This window comes from Aythya ferina (assembly GCF_964211825.1).
Source record: "Aythya ferina genome assembly, chromosome: 21".
In the NCBI taxonomy this organism is placed as follows: Eukaryota; Metazoa; Chordata; class Aves; order Anseriformes; family Anatidae; genus Aythya; species Aythya ferina.
Window position 1 is genome coordinate 5319255 of NC_140319.1, and position 13926 is coordinate 5333180.

Here is a 13926-nt window from a genome sequence, read left to right on the forward strand (position 1 = left end):
CTTCCTCACCACCTTCTCCTCTGACCTGGAAGTACACCAAAATGACTCAGGTTTGCCATGTGAAACTTCAGAAAGGTCACATCTGCTAATGACACGCTGTACCTGGTGGCTAGCTGAAGAGGAAACGCACAGCTTAGTAACGTCAGTGACTTGAGTTTCTTGTCTCTGTCTGGTTTCATAAAGTTTTTCCCTTTATGAAATGTCAATGTTTTTACTACCCAGCCTGTGCTCTTGCCTTTGTGGAGAGTTGCCACTGCTGGTGGGCAGGCAGTGTAAGTAACCCAGAGAGGTTCTGTGTGTGTCCTGCAGGCTGCTTAGAGCTGCTCAAAGGAAGGATCCGGTCTTCGTAATGCCCTTGTTTATTTTTTTTTTCAGGGCGAGAAGAATTTACCTTGCCTAGAGAAACCACACGTGGCATAATGCAGACCACTTCTACTATATTGCCTGACTCCTGCCCTATCTGTTGCAGGCTTGCAAGGCAGTAATTCCCCTCATGGGCCAAAAGAGGGCAGACCTTAAACAGCCACAGCAAATACCCCAGGTTCTTGGAAACCCCATGGTAGCCAGTCCCATTCACTCCAAAATCCCAAGGAGTGAAAGGAACACGTAACAATTTTGTTTTCTAGTTTCCAGCTGCAGCCAAATCACTGCTCTGTCAGTTGTCAGAGGGTGTCCTGCTGGAGAACTGCTGTCCCTGTATCCATCGTGGCACCAGGCTCATGTGCTCGCTGCTGCCCTGGCTGCTCCTCCACGCTTCCTGCAGCCCACCAGAGCTGCTGCTCTGCTGCAGGTACAACAAATCACATCACCTCATGTAAGCTACTCCTCCTATCGCTGTCATAGCACAGCAAAAGGATCTATAATAAAGACTGACGTTTGCTTTCCAAGAATATAGACAAATTCTGTACAATGTATAAATCCTTTAGTTAGCAGTGGAGTTTTCTACAGCAGGACAAAAAGTGCTTATGAGGTATAGCTTACAAGGCAATTTCTACCTCGGTCTAACGTATAGTCATTCAGAAATTACATTGACTTCACATGAATAACCTCTTACTTGTAGAAGTGCGTGGCTTGCTGCTTTAATCACCCATTATAAGAAATCAGCAAAATCTCATTGTCAGTAAACCAAAAACTCTCCCTGACTTACCATTGACAGCACCAAGTCCGAGCAGTGTCTGCAAAGCCACAGGACTTGCAAGAAATAATTACCTTTGAGAAGCCGTTACACTATTGTCATTTGTTGTTGTTATTGTTCTTCCCAAAAGGTAATTTGAACAGTCAGCAAACCAGTGGCTCCAATGACCTCAAACAAAATGAGAACTGTAAAATGAGTCACCTGGCAGTGTGTGTAACACTCAGCTTGTGGCGAGATATCATTATTAAGGTGGGTGAAACTAGAACTCACAGCCAGCTCTGAAATTAATCGTGGAAATGCGTGCCCTGAAGCACGCAAATTGCCAAATTGGTGAGCTTCATCAGGTGAAAGAATTCCCTGGTTCTTCCTTCAAATCTCATCCCTGAGCACCCCTCCTAGTGTTGTGCATGCAGGTCATGGCAGCAGAGAGGGAGAAGGGGCTGAGGGATCTGTAATAGCTTTTCTTCTGTTCCACTGCTGTGTTCACCTGTTTCCATCTGAATCTGCCCTGAACTGACAGCTAGGTATTGGCATGTTCCTTGGGAGATTGGAGCAGGAGATAAGTCATTGCATTTGGTGTCTGGTAACATTTGTTTCTGTGCCCCCTTTCCTTTGCTGAAGGGAGGAAAAGAAACCCATTCTCCCTGGGTCTCCCGCTTCATTGAGGCCCCACTCTCAGAAGCGAGGTTCATTTCTTGGAGACAGTCAGAGAAGATTAAGACCTCTTCCTCCAAGACTGAGGAACTAGAGCTTGGCATTACAGAGACCATTCGGTCCAAACTCCACCCACTTGTACTGGATGCTCCTGTGTTTGGATGCTCCTTTTTATTGACAGCTGCAGACTCTAAACCCTGAGGCTTTTCTGAACATCTCAGCCCCTAGCTTCATCTCTTTGCCTGTTCTAGACTGTGCCATGTCCTCCTGTTGCATGCAAAGGAGAAAGTATGTTGTGATATAAGTGCTCAGGCAACCCTGAAAATTGCATTACTTCCTATGGCCTTTTAACCCTTGGGATTATAATTTTGAACACAGGTCATGTGGATTGACAGGACCTCTGCTCATGTAGGAAGTTGAAAAAATGTAAGGATTGCTGCTTTCCAAAGTGTTTAATTTTAGTTGAACTTTGTATGGTTAATTTTGTAGCTCCTGCTTAATACCGCCACCAAACCGGTGAAGAGGAGATGAGAAAACTTCTGCTTATTGCTGGGCGAAATGGGCATTTGTTCTACCAGTAGGTGCAGAGCCTGCTGAGAACCTGGCCGGGTAAGGCAGCAGGATGGGACCCAGGCCCTGGCGGTAATGACATGCAAAACACACAGAGCTGAGCAAGAAAGGGTTGGCAGATGAAATGTCACTACCTCAGAGACAGGTAAGATTAGCTTTAGAAAATCCCCAGAGATTTTGCAGCCAGATAGTTGTGTTGTCTCTGAAAGGTCACTGCTGACTCGAGTCGTTTAGTCTTGGCATGTGCTGTTGTCTGTTATCTGACCGTCATGTCCTGTCATCTGGCGGTGTCTGCACACGACTGTAGCGCTTCGACAACAACAAAAACATGTAGAGACCAGTTCAGAAAGCACCAACATTCCCAAACAGAGAGGGAAATGAGTGATCTGTTCCAAAACACTGAGGGAAAATTGGTTCCCAGTCTGATAAACGCTTCCCAGCAGGTGAGACCAACAGCCTCTTTTTGAGACTTGGACAAGGCCTTGCAGAGCAAAGGCAAGCTCTGGGCTGAACGGGGAAGGCGTACCCCCTTCTGTCCCACTTTTTACGTGTGGTAAGGGGATTTAAAAGGTGCTGGTGCTGTTTCCACCCTGCACCAGCCTCCGTCTGCTGGGGAAGGAGTATAGGGTAGGGGAAGGTGTGAGGCCGAGTTTGGTAGCAAGCTGTTCACGAGAGCAGCAGCAGTGCTTGCTATCGAGGCCTATATGGGTGCTCTGCCCCCCAGTTTTGGCTGCAGCCACAGCTGGGCTTAGTGTCCCCAAGGTATTCCTTGCCCTGTTGTGCAAGGAGGAGCATTTCCAATGGTATTGCCATCAAAACACCCTGGGGTGAACATAAATGTAGCTGTCTTGAACCACATTATCTTTATTCTCAACCTGTTCTTACAAGAGGATAACAAAAATCCCCTCAGAGTTGGTCAGGGCCTGTGTGCAGCTCAGATGTGGTCATAACAGGTCGGTCTGCAGAATGTATCTCTGCAGTGTCTGGTGCTTTTGCTTAATACTTTGCCTTCGCCATCAGACTCAGCAGAGTCTTAAAATCCTCTTATGACCCTCTTCTCTCTTCAGGGGCTGCTGATGGTACCGTGCTTTCTGTGGAAGGGAAGCACCCCGTAGCCTTTCCTGTGGAGCCCAGGCCTTCTGGTTTTGCTCTTTGCAAGAGCTGGCGGTGGGAACCTTGCATCAGAGCTCTGAGCCCAAAAAGGGTGGCTGGTGGCTTCCAGCCCTCGGTGGCCAGCTGGGAAGCAGCACGAGCCCTCTGTGTGTCGCTGGGTTTCCTCCAGGCTGTGACATGTGTGATGAGCAGCATGTGATGGAAGGAAAGGGGATCTCCTTTGTGGTAGGTGTACAAAGAAGGAGGCTTACGTTTTCAGAAATTTAACTGCGGGCCTTCTAGGGGCATTTTGTGGGGAAAACAAACCACAGAGACTGGTGCCTTTAGCCTGCTTGCAGCTAGCTTGGATGTAAGCTTTTCACAGCAAGGTTTCACCTAGCAAATTTAGCAGTACAAGAAGCTTTGCAGCATGTGTTTGTTAAACTAGAAGTGTCTGTTGTGTACCTAATCAATCCAATTGCTTCTACTCATGATAGGAGCATGGGTAAATAGATGCCTGACCAAGGACTAAGTGAGGGGTGTGATAACTGACCTTCTCTTTGAGATCTGTGGATAAAATCTTCAGGAGGAAGGTGTAGAACACAGCAAAGGCTGGAATCTGCCTGCAAAATTTGTTTAGGCTTCATAGACTGTGTGTTAAACTAAGGAAATAACGCAGCAAGCGTCAAATGCCAAGGCATGGCATTTTCCACATGCACTCATCTCTCTTCACAGGTCTGACTCTCCCTTGCCTTGACCTATGTGTCATCACATGCAGCGTGGAAAAGAATCCGTTAAGAGCTGCTTCTGTGTCTGAATTCATCCGCTCAGATGAGAATTAGGTTGGATTTGGAACGTTATCTTCGCCGTGCACACATAAAAGTAACCACAAGCTGCACGGATAGAAGCAAACAATAAGGTACAGTTAAAATGCAAAAGGGCAAAGAAAAGTAAAATGAGATAAAAATAATAATAATAAAAAAACAAGCTGCCAAACATAAAGCAGTGATTGAAGTGTGTGTCTGCATTTGTATGGGATGAGACAATGTGGAATTGAAATCCAGCAGCAGGTCATGATTACGGGTCATGACATGGCTGTGCCCGTGTGTAATTTTGGTGTAATTTTGCTGAGGAGCTGTCTTTTGCTACCTGAATCCCAGGGAATTGGGGGCAGAGGAGCTGCACGGGTCCCTAGAAGGCCTTGTGGGGCTGTTCTCCATTTTGGTACCAGGGCTGACCTTGCAGCAGCATTATTTCTGGTGGTTTCATGCTATCTATATTGAGTTATATCAGCTCTGGAAAATAATTCAGGAGTCTGATGCTCCAGATTGTGAGGAAGTTGAAATCAGTGAACAGAATCAGAAAATCTGTGTGGGTGAATGGAGTTACAGTACAGTGCACATCTGATAGTTAAATCCTTGAGGGTTTCTAAAGGAGCTGTAAGTCAGAATGAAATAGTGTGAGAGAGCTGCAGTTCACACCCAGATGGAATAATTTGTGTTAATTGTCCACTGTATATCTACTGGTAAAATTCAATGAAAATCAAATTATGTGATGCTCCATCTTGCTCATAATCAGCTGCTCTCTTAGTGGAGCCACGGGTGCATCATTGCTTAGCCCTGTAAGCATTTGATGAGGTAAAACAAAATGTTTTCCCCTCCCCTAAAGGAACAGGAACAGGAAGAGCACAGCCACAACTACAAAAAGCCTGCTGCCTTCACCCAGTGTCAGGGGAAGGAGGACTTCTGCAGGGGGAGCCCTGATACCAGCCCACTTTAGCGCGCTTTGGGGTTGTATAGCTTGAGAGATGCCTGCACAGAAAAGTGAATTTGGGCTCCTCAAGACTCAGGTTTTCTTGCTGCTGGTGCTGAGCCTGTGCCAATGGACACAGCGAACTCTGGCAACACCATGCGAGGGGGGTGAGATGAGAATGGTCAGTAAGGGTGTAAAGAAATGCTGCCCTAAATGCGTCTCAGACACAGGTAAGGGAATGATGTGTCTTTTGTCTCTCTGCTTTTCTTTAGTGATTTGTGTCAGCCAGGGTATTGCAGTGTGGGGAGCAGGTGCATGTGTAAATGTATCTTGAGTAGCTGTGTATGCAAAACAAAACCACAAGGGCTTCCCTCCTGTCTGCCTAAATTCAAGATGTGCCTTCGTGTCAGGATGGATTCCTGTTTCAGGTTGGTTATATGTCTGTGCTTGCTCTGTAGCGGGAAAGGGAGAGTTAGTTTTCTGGGGGTTGGCCTTGCTCACTTGGGAAAAAGGTGTTCACGTAACTCCTGAGCCCTTGCTCCACTCAGACATAGTCTGGGGGCATTGACTGTCTCATTCAGACTTTGGAGGGAATGCAGGGTGTGATGCTCTCTGTTGCCTTTTGTAGTTTTGACAGTGGGAAGATCCCATTTCATTCCCTCCATCCCTCTGACCTACGCTTGTCTGAGAAATGAATGCCCAGAAAAAGTCTCAGATGATTTCTAGTTTCCACAGCCTCGTCTAACCTGTATTCTTGCCTGACCTTAGAGTGGTGGTGTGATGGTACTGAATTCTCGCTTGTCTGTGACTTTGAGTCAAATGAAGAGACTGGAGGTGGAGCAGGCTGGCTGCAGGGGTGACAGGGTGACATCCCCGAGCCTGCTAGGCTGAAGGACAGAATTGGTGACTCTGATGGCCTCTTCCATGGTCCCAGCAACAATCACAGTGTTCTCATCTAGCGCTGTCCAAAACAGCAGCCAGAGCTCAGTAGTAGGGACCATGTAGCTGTTTGCATCACCTTCAGCAAAGGATGCACCTTTCTGTTCTGTCTGTCCTAAAATAGGGTCCCATGGCCTCCTTGAGGTACATTGGAGGGTTTGTGTGCAGGAGGCAGCGTATCCATTTCACAGTGGACATTGGAGCTGGTGGTGACCATGGAGGAGTGAAACAAGAGGCAGTGCTTGTAGGGTGAGGGAGGGATCCCCGCTGCTGTATGGGCTGCCTTTGTTCAGCAGCTGGAGAATTGCTTGATCCACGTTTTGTGTTCCAGTCTCTATCTGAAAGGCTAAAGTGGCCTGGAAGGTGACTCCCTTACAATTGGCACTTGCCAGAAGTACTGTGAAGACCCCACAGCATTCCCCTTCCCACTGAGATCAGGTCTTTCAGCATGAGGTAGAAGAGTCATTGCTTGGTGAGATCAACTCTAGGATCGACTCTAGACTTATCTACTAGTAATACACTGAGAGAAGCATCCCACAGCTGTTTCTTTTCTTCTTTTCTTTTTCTTTTTCTTTTTCTTTTTCTTTTTCTTTTTCTTTTTCTTTTTCTTTTTCTTTTTCTTTTTCTTTTTCTTTTTCTTTTTCTTTTTCTTTTTCTTTTTCTTTTTCTTTTTCTTTTTCTTTTTCTTTTTCTTTTTCTTTCTGCCTTCCTTACATTTCTTTTTCTTTTTCTTTTTCTTTCTGCCTTCCTTACATTTTGAAGACCAATAAGAAGAGACCGGCAATGAGCAGAGGAGGATGTGGGCAGCATCCTGGTGGCCCTGTACATTCCATCATCAATCTCAGGAAATGATCTCTGTTTGATCTTTGCCACTAACTGTGGGTTTTTAAGCATTTCTCTCTTTATTCTTTTTCCTTTAAGGTCACAAAACTTCCTAGTTGAATAGCATTTTTCCTCTCACTGGTCTCCAACTGGTGAAAGAATTACTTGATAGTGATGGGATCAATTTGCCAGTAGCACTGATGGTGAAAGCCATTTCTAGCCTCAGTTACAAAGGCCTAACTTCTCTCTTTCTTCTTGACAGCCAACAAGCCATGTGCAGAAATCGAGGACACGGACTGCAGATGTCCTCAGGGCTACAGCTGTGCTAATCGGGCCTGCGACTCCTGTCAAAAACTGCCTGAATGTGCAGAAGGCGAGGAGCCGTTTAAGCGTGGTAAATAAACAAAACAGGCTCTAAAAGGCAGAGGTCAATATAAGGAGCTTGCTGATGGTTCTGTTCACTTACTATAGTCCCCTCTTGGGAAGGCTTCCAATGCAAGGGAGGAAAATGGCATTTATACCATGGCCTCAGAAGGTAACACCCATAGGTTTGCAAAACGCAAAGCTGGCAAGAGCTGCTTACGTATTTCTCCAGGGGGGTGATTCATACTGCAGAAAGAGTGTAGAGGAAACACATCATCCTCACATTACCCCCACCTTCCAGTAAAAGCATTGACCACTGTTAATTCCTGTTCTCTTCTCTTATAGGCATTATTGACTACTCATTTGAATGTAAACCATGTGAGATGGGAACCTATTCTAATGTTAAGAATAGCTGGTGCCAAAACTGGACCGAGTATGTATTTATTGATACTTTTCTTCTTTGGTAATATGCACGATACATTTATCAAATGATAAATCCTTAAATTGGAAAATTGTTTTTGCATCAAAAGTAAGGTCACCAATGACATTAGATGATTAAAATGATTTGTTTATTATTTTTTTTTAATTAAGCAAGAGACTTCTCTCTTCTCTGGCTTCTTAAGTAGTTTGTCCGAAAGCAAAACTTAAACTGCTATGGATTCATCCTGCTTCCAAGTCCAGCACAAACTGATGCAAAATTATTCCTAATGTGGACATCACTTGTAACAAAGACTAAAAAAAACTGTGCATGTAAACAATTGTAATAAAATGTTATTTTCTTGGGGGGCAGCCCTAATTTTACCTGCTCTGCTATAAAAAGGAACAAAGGAAATAAGCTGTGGAAAGACTGGAGGGGAGGAAGAAAGGGAGATGAGAAAAAAAAGCTGGGGAGGAATGAAGGAAAAGGCCGGGACAATTCTAAATGTGACTCTCTTTCTTCTTTTAGTTGTGAAGGTTCTGGGTTTCTAACAATCAAGCGAGGCAACAAGACACACAATGTTGTGTGTGGCTTCCCTGTTGAAGATGTGGAGCAAGGTACCTTCTCATGATGCTTTATTTCCTTGAGCCTCTACCTGCTCTCTGCATGTCTTTCGTTGTGGATTTGCGGCATGTTACCATCCAGAGCTTGCTATCTTTCAAGATGGCTTTGAAAATGACCGTTGTGCTTCTTGCAATATTAATACAGGTAGAATTTTTTACCTAGGCAGAGAGTCCACCATTACAACAATGTCAGCAACGAAGAGAGAGAGGAGCCCAGCAAATGTCCTTGAAACAGAGCACGCAGTTTGCAAACCATCCATTTCCCATTGAACCTGCTGTTTTGCTAGATTTTCTCAGGAAGACAATAGCTTAGTAGGTCATCCTCTTCCTTTACAAGTACTCACCCAGTCCACAACATCCACAACTGAAAACGTGTTCAGCTGAAATCTGTTCATGGATCAGATTGCACAGGAATGACAGAGTATCAACGACAGCAAGTGTCACTGCTCCTGCTTCTGCCTCCCCTTTGACCCTATGGGGCAGTGGCACCTTTCAGATCTGGGCCCTTTGTTGAGGGAAATTGTTAGTTGCGTTGAGACAAACTGCAAAAAGGTGCTGCTTTTAATCTCCATGGGGCCGACACAAGTGTGAAAATTCGGCTCGCCGTAGTGCTTTTCAATAAAACATTGAAGCCAAATCCATCAAAAGAGCAAAGCAGAGTAGACAGATCAAATGATAGCGCTGCTTTCTGCATGAATGCCTCTTTACCCACAGGTGGTAATACTGGCACTCTTGACTGGGAGCACCTCAGTTTTACTGAAAAAACCTACTCTGGTTTTATACCAGGCTTATCCATTGCCACAGAAAGGAAATCAGCCTTAAGATTTCCTTGGAAGCACTGCCTTTCCCTTACCAATTGCATATGATGATCTCTTTATATTTATTATATTTCTTATAATATGATTTCTTAATCTTTATTCAATGTATTTAATTGCAGCTCGCGTTGGAGACGACTCTATGTATACCACCATCCTGGCCATCTTTACTGCGGTGGCTGTATTTGTTCTCATCTTGCTGACCTTCTTCTTGCATTTCTGCATCTGGTCACTGAAGAAAGAAAAATACCACGTGGTTGACAGTAAGTGCACCTTTGTGGGCTTCCCTGGGGCTTTTCAGTGGAGAACAACACTTTCATTGCTCCAGATTCAGAATGGAGTACATTAAGTTTAATAAATAGGGTACGAACTGATGTGCTGTGTGATTTGGTGGGTCTGTGTAGGGAAAGGTCTTGCGAAGACATGCGTGTGCAGTGCTTTTGCTTATTCTCACTGCAGATGTGGAACATAACTTCTCTAGGCTGCTGCTGGCTCCGCAAGCACCACACCACCGAGAGGAGACTTACAGCTGCCAGTTTCCAGAAGAAGAACATGGAGACAAAACACCAGAAGAAAAGAGTGGCTATTTCCACCCTCCGAGTCCGCACTGAAAACAGATAACTTGCAAAATGCCATGAGAATGAGGAACTGAGATCAGCTTAAAAAAAAATGAGGAAAAAAAAAAAAGGAGGGACTGGGTGCATAAAGCATCATTATGTACATAGCAATAAGGAGCAGGTTTGGGGGAATTTTGCTTTGTTTCTTCTCAACAAAACTTGTATTTAGAAACAGGAGCTGCTTAAATCAGTCTGACATTCAATTCAGCTGCACTGCTTTAGGCGGTTTTCCTGAGTTGTGGGTTGCTTTTTTGTTGTTATTTGGTTGTTTTTCATTGATGCTCTTTTTAATATTTTTGGGACAAGAGACCCTTCTTGTTATTACTCCACTTTGCATCTTCTGCTGTGGTGCTCCTCCAGCCTGACTGGTGCCTGGCAGGCTGGTGTCCTGCCATCAGTCCCTCCAGGGCTGCAGGAGGTATGGAAATACCTGTGCCAAGCAGTCAGAACTACTACTCTTCTTTGGGCAGGCTTTGCATTCCTGCCGAGTGACCCTTTTAGTTAGGCAGCAAAGGGCCTTTACTTTTAATCCATGAACTACTCCACTTTCCTACCACAACAGCACCTGCTGGCCAGTCTTGGTGCACAGAGGTGCCCAGGTGAGGCTGCTGTGGCCACGTTCTTTGTGTTTGCAGAGACTTTTCTATGCAAGCTCTGTCATCTCTTCCAGGAAAACTGGAAGAAGAAGGGAGTGACGTTTATCCTTGTTCTCCTCCACAACTCAGCTATCTTTGGTAGCTGGAGCATTGAATTAAATACAAGAGATTTCAGAAAGGCTCAAGGATCATGCTGTCTAGAGAAAGACACTTGACTTAGTGCACTCTTCTCACCTGGCTTATAGAGCAGAAAAAGATGGTGGGAAACAGAGAGAAGCCAACCACTTGTTCCTGATGCTTTTCCTTCCCGCTCCAGAATAAAAGGAACCAGGTGTTTTGCTGATGTATACCAGCATAGCTCCAGTGACTTGATCATCAGCTGAAAGATACTCCCTTTGATGAACATAGAACAACGCAGGATTTTTTATTAAAGCTTTCTCAAGTTTTGTAGAGCTCTGGCATGGCTAGAATTTGTCCTTTTGCCTGAATTTAAAGGGGGAGTGTGTCAGTTGGTTGGTTTCTGTCAGTTGGCACTGATTTCAGATAGGAATCCAGTCTGTGGCTTCAACTAATTAAAATGTTTTTCTCATTTTTTATATAATTATATATATATATATCTTTTCTTATAAAACTATAATTATTGTTGTGTAATGGGATTGCAATTATAGGTACAAAACCCTGAATGTCTTCTGGTTTGGCTATCTGGAGAAAGCTGCTTGGAGCAGATTCTGAAGACTAAACCAACTCTGGGCAAAAATGAGTTTTGAGTCAGGCTGCATGTAAAAGTGTATAAATATCCCACCCTCCACTCATTCCATCACAGTTCCAGTTTCAGTCTTACAGCTTCCCTGTTACTGTGTTGAGTACCACTAACATCCCTGTACTGTAGCTTCCCCATCACATTAGATGGAAACACTGATAATTCTCAACCTCAGAAACGTGATGTGAGACATAATTGGTATTTTCAATGTATTTTTGCCTTCTCTCATCCTGTTGCTTTTAATTCTTGCATTTCTGTTAAATTTTCCTGTAGGTATCCCTATGTGGAATTCATTTCAAATGTGTTTTCTTCCATTGCTTTGAGAAATATGCAGACTCTTAACTGAGGTGAACTGGGCATTCACCCAAGGAAAGGTGGCAAGCATCGGACTGGATGAAATAGGGAAACTTAGCTTAAAGTATAAGACTGGCTCTGCCTTGTAAGCAGGTACACTGTGGGATTTAATATACTCAGAAGCCTAAACACCTGCTGGTAAAGACCATTCTTACTGCTTCTTCTGTGTTGGCCATGTTTACTCTCTGATCTATATTGGTCTTTCATTTTTTAATGTAGTGTGTTTTTCACCAAGATTTCTGATTGTGACCTTTTGTAAAGGCAAAATAAACTTGACAATTAATGAAGTGTCTGTGTTACATGATTCAGCAAATTGGAAAGAAAGGATTTTAATCCTCAGGTCATCTCAGTGTTCATGAGAGCAATTAAGTTTTACTTTTCCAGCTCACTTCGCCTGTCTTACAGGACTTTGGCTGTTTCAGCAATATACCTCCAAACTTTTCTGTTGTATTTCAGACGGGTGCACTTGCATTTTTTCCCCTTTTTAAGTAAGTGGCTTAACGTTTCCTGGCTGATGGTAAGCCAGCATTTCAGCTATGCTCTACCAAAGAAGCAGGAAACTCTGGCTGACACTTTTTTCCATTCCTCACAGCGGCAGAGAAACAGCAGCATTTTTTTGGGGGAAAAAAAAAAATCAAGAGATTTCGAATCTCTTACTATTTGGGAGATGAAAGATGTGTCTAGTGGAAGTCTGTGCCTCTGGCAACAGGTTGGGCAAATCTTGTGAGGTGTGCAAGACTTTCTGGGCTGTGGGTGTTGAATAGCCAACAGTGCTGCCAGTTAATACTGAAAGATGATGAACAGTGCCATATTATTCATTGGAAATTTGCAGAGTGGCCTCTCAGGTTTCTATATGCCTACCTTGAAGAAAAGCTCTACTTCCTAATTACCTAACCACCTGACTTTAGGGCTGTTTATTGATGGGAAAAGCAACCAATTTCCTGACTTCTTAAAGCTGAGATTCAGAGGGAAAAACCCAATGTGTGAATCATTTAAGCCTTGGACCATTTCAGTAAAAGCACTGTACTTTGCATCAAAGCAAATGAAAGCTATCAGCTCAGACTAGTGAGCTGCTGAGGAAACACTACATTTCAGTTTCCATTCAGGCAGAGCCATAGCTTTATTTTATCAGGGCACAGTTACAGCATTTCTGCAACATTTGAATTAATTCACAGCTGAATTTTCAGCTCAAATGCCAGAGGTTGTAGTTTTTCCAAGTTCCAGTTTGAACTTCAGCTTGATCTCCGTGTATGGGCTGCAGGTTAAAAAGAAGCTTCTCTCTCAAATCATCAACATCCAGTGAAATGTCTATACATTTTTTTTTGTTGTTGTTTTGTTTTGTTGTTGTTTTTTTTTTTTCTTTCTTTCTTTCTTTTTTTTTTTTTTTTGCTTGAATCTACAGTTCTTCAGGACTTGTAAATGTTATAGAAACTTCACCATGTGAAAATAAAAAAGTTTTAAGCTTTGATTACAGAGAAGTTTGATACTTAGAAGTGGCTTGCTACTCATAATCAGATAAAGACCTTCCCACACAGCTTTAGGAAATGCAGGGTAGCAGTTAGGAGAATAAGGTAATACCCCTTTTATGTACTCATTTGCTTAATCTCAAACTGCTCTGTCTGTATTACACATACAGGCTCAAAAATATTTGATTATAAGTGATGATCAGAGGTGTTTTGGGCCCCGTTGATTTCTGGGGATTTCTTCGTATTTTAACTGCAAAAAAAGAGTGAAAAAGCAACATGATAAAAGAATTGCCTGAGGTATAGAAACAGCCCTGCTCATCCTAAAGATTTTGCTCAAATCAAGTCCCTAAAGATTTCTGCAGGCAGTGTTTTGTTGTGCTAACACATCTGCTTATGTTTTCTTCACATTATTAGGGTTTTGAAACTGGAGAAGGTAAAAAAAATACATATTTTCACAGGACTTCCTGTTTTTGTTATTGTTGTTTAGGAAAAAAAAGTCCCCTTTCTCAGGGAAAGTGAAATTAAGCAATTGTGTGATTATGCACCTACTTATTCATAAAAGTTTTGAATTTATTGCCCAGATTCAGCCCAACCTGGCAGAGGCTGGAAAAGCATCAGGGAAAGAGAGTCATAATTTATTTTGCTCATGGACATACTTTTGTAGGATTTTTTCTAAAACTGTTGATTTTTTATTTTTTTTTTACAGTATACCCAGCTTTCCATTTTCTTGTTTTACAGGTGGCCAGCGTAGGCTGCACAGACGAAAAATTGGGATAAAACAGGGACTGTGGGACCACACTAGGCCTGTTCAGATGACTTCACAGATGACCTGGATGCAACCTGGATGATTGGCCTGCAGGTAACTGAGGATTTGTGTGTGTCATGAAATGCTTGATTGTTCTGGTTTGCAGCAACGCTTTGTTTTCAGTGCTATGTTGAGCGTAACAATG

General features: G+C 43.5%; 2 protein-coding genes across 3 annotated transcripts in view; both read left to right on the plus strand.

Annotated features, from left to right (window-relative positions):
* The first annotated feature begins 5133 nt into the window (after nt 1–5133).
* Nucleotides 5134–11793, plus strand: TNFRSF18 (TNF receptor superfamily member 18). 2 transcript variants are annotated; one of them, XM_084494815.1, is made up of 6 exons: nt 5134–5433; nt 7227–7358; nt 7673–7760; nt 8274–8362; nt 9306–9446; nt 9665–11793. In XM_084494815.1, the coding sequence occupies exons 1-6, from the start codon at nt 5259–5261 to the stop codon at nt 9802–9804; spliced, it is 765 nt and encodes a 254-aa protein (XP_084350941.1). In that variant the 5' UTR covers nt 5134–5258; the 3' UTR covers nt 9805–11793. The 2 variants fall into 2 exon arrangements, with proteins under 2 accessions (XP_084350941.1, XP_084350940.1); XM_084494814.1 differs by having other exon boundaries at nt 5138–5433; nt 9643–11793.
* Nucleotides 11794–13818: 2025 nt separating this feature from the next.
* Nucleotides 13819–13926, plus strand: part of LOC311422194 (uncharacterized protein) — a 33173-nt gene continuing 33065 nt past the window's right edge. Inside the window, exon 1 of the mRNA XM_084494989.1 lies at nt 13819–13835. The gene's annotated coding sequence lies outside the window, so the exon portion shown is untranslated. The remainder of the gene's footprint in view (nt 13836–13926) is intronic.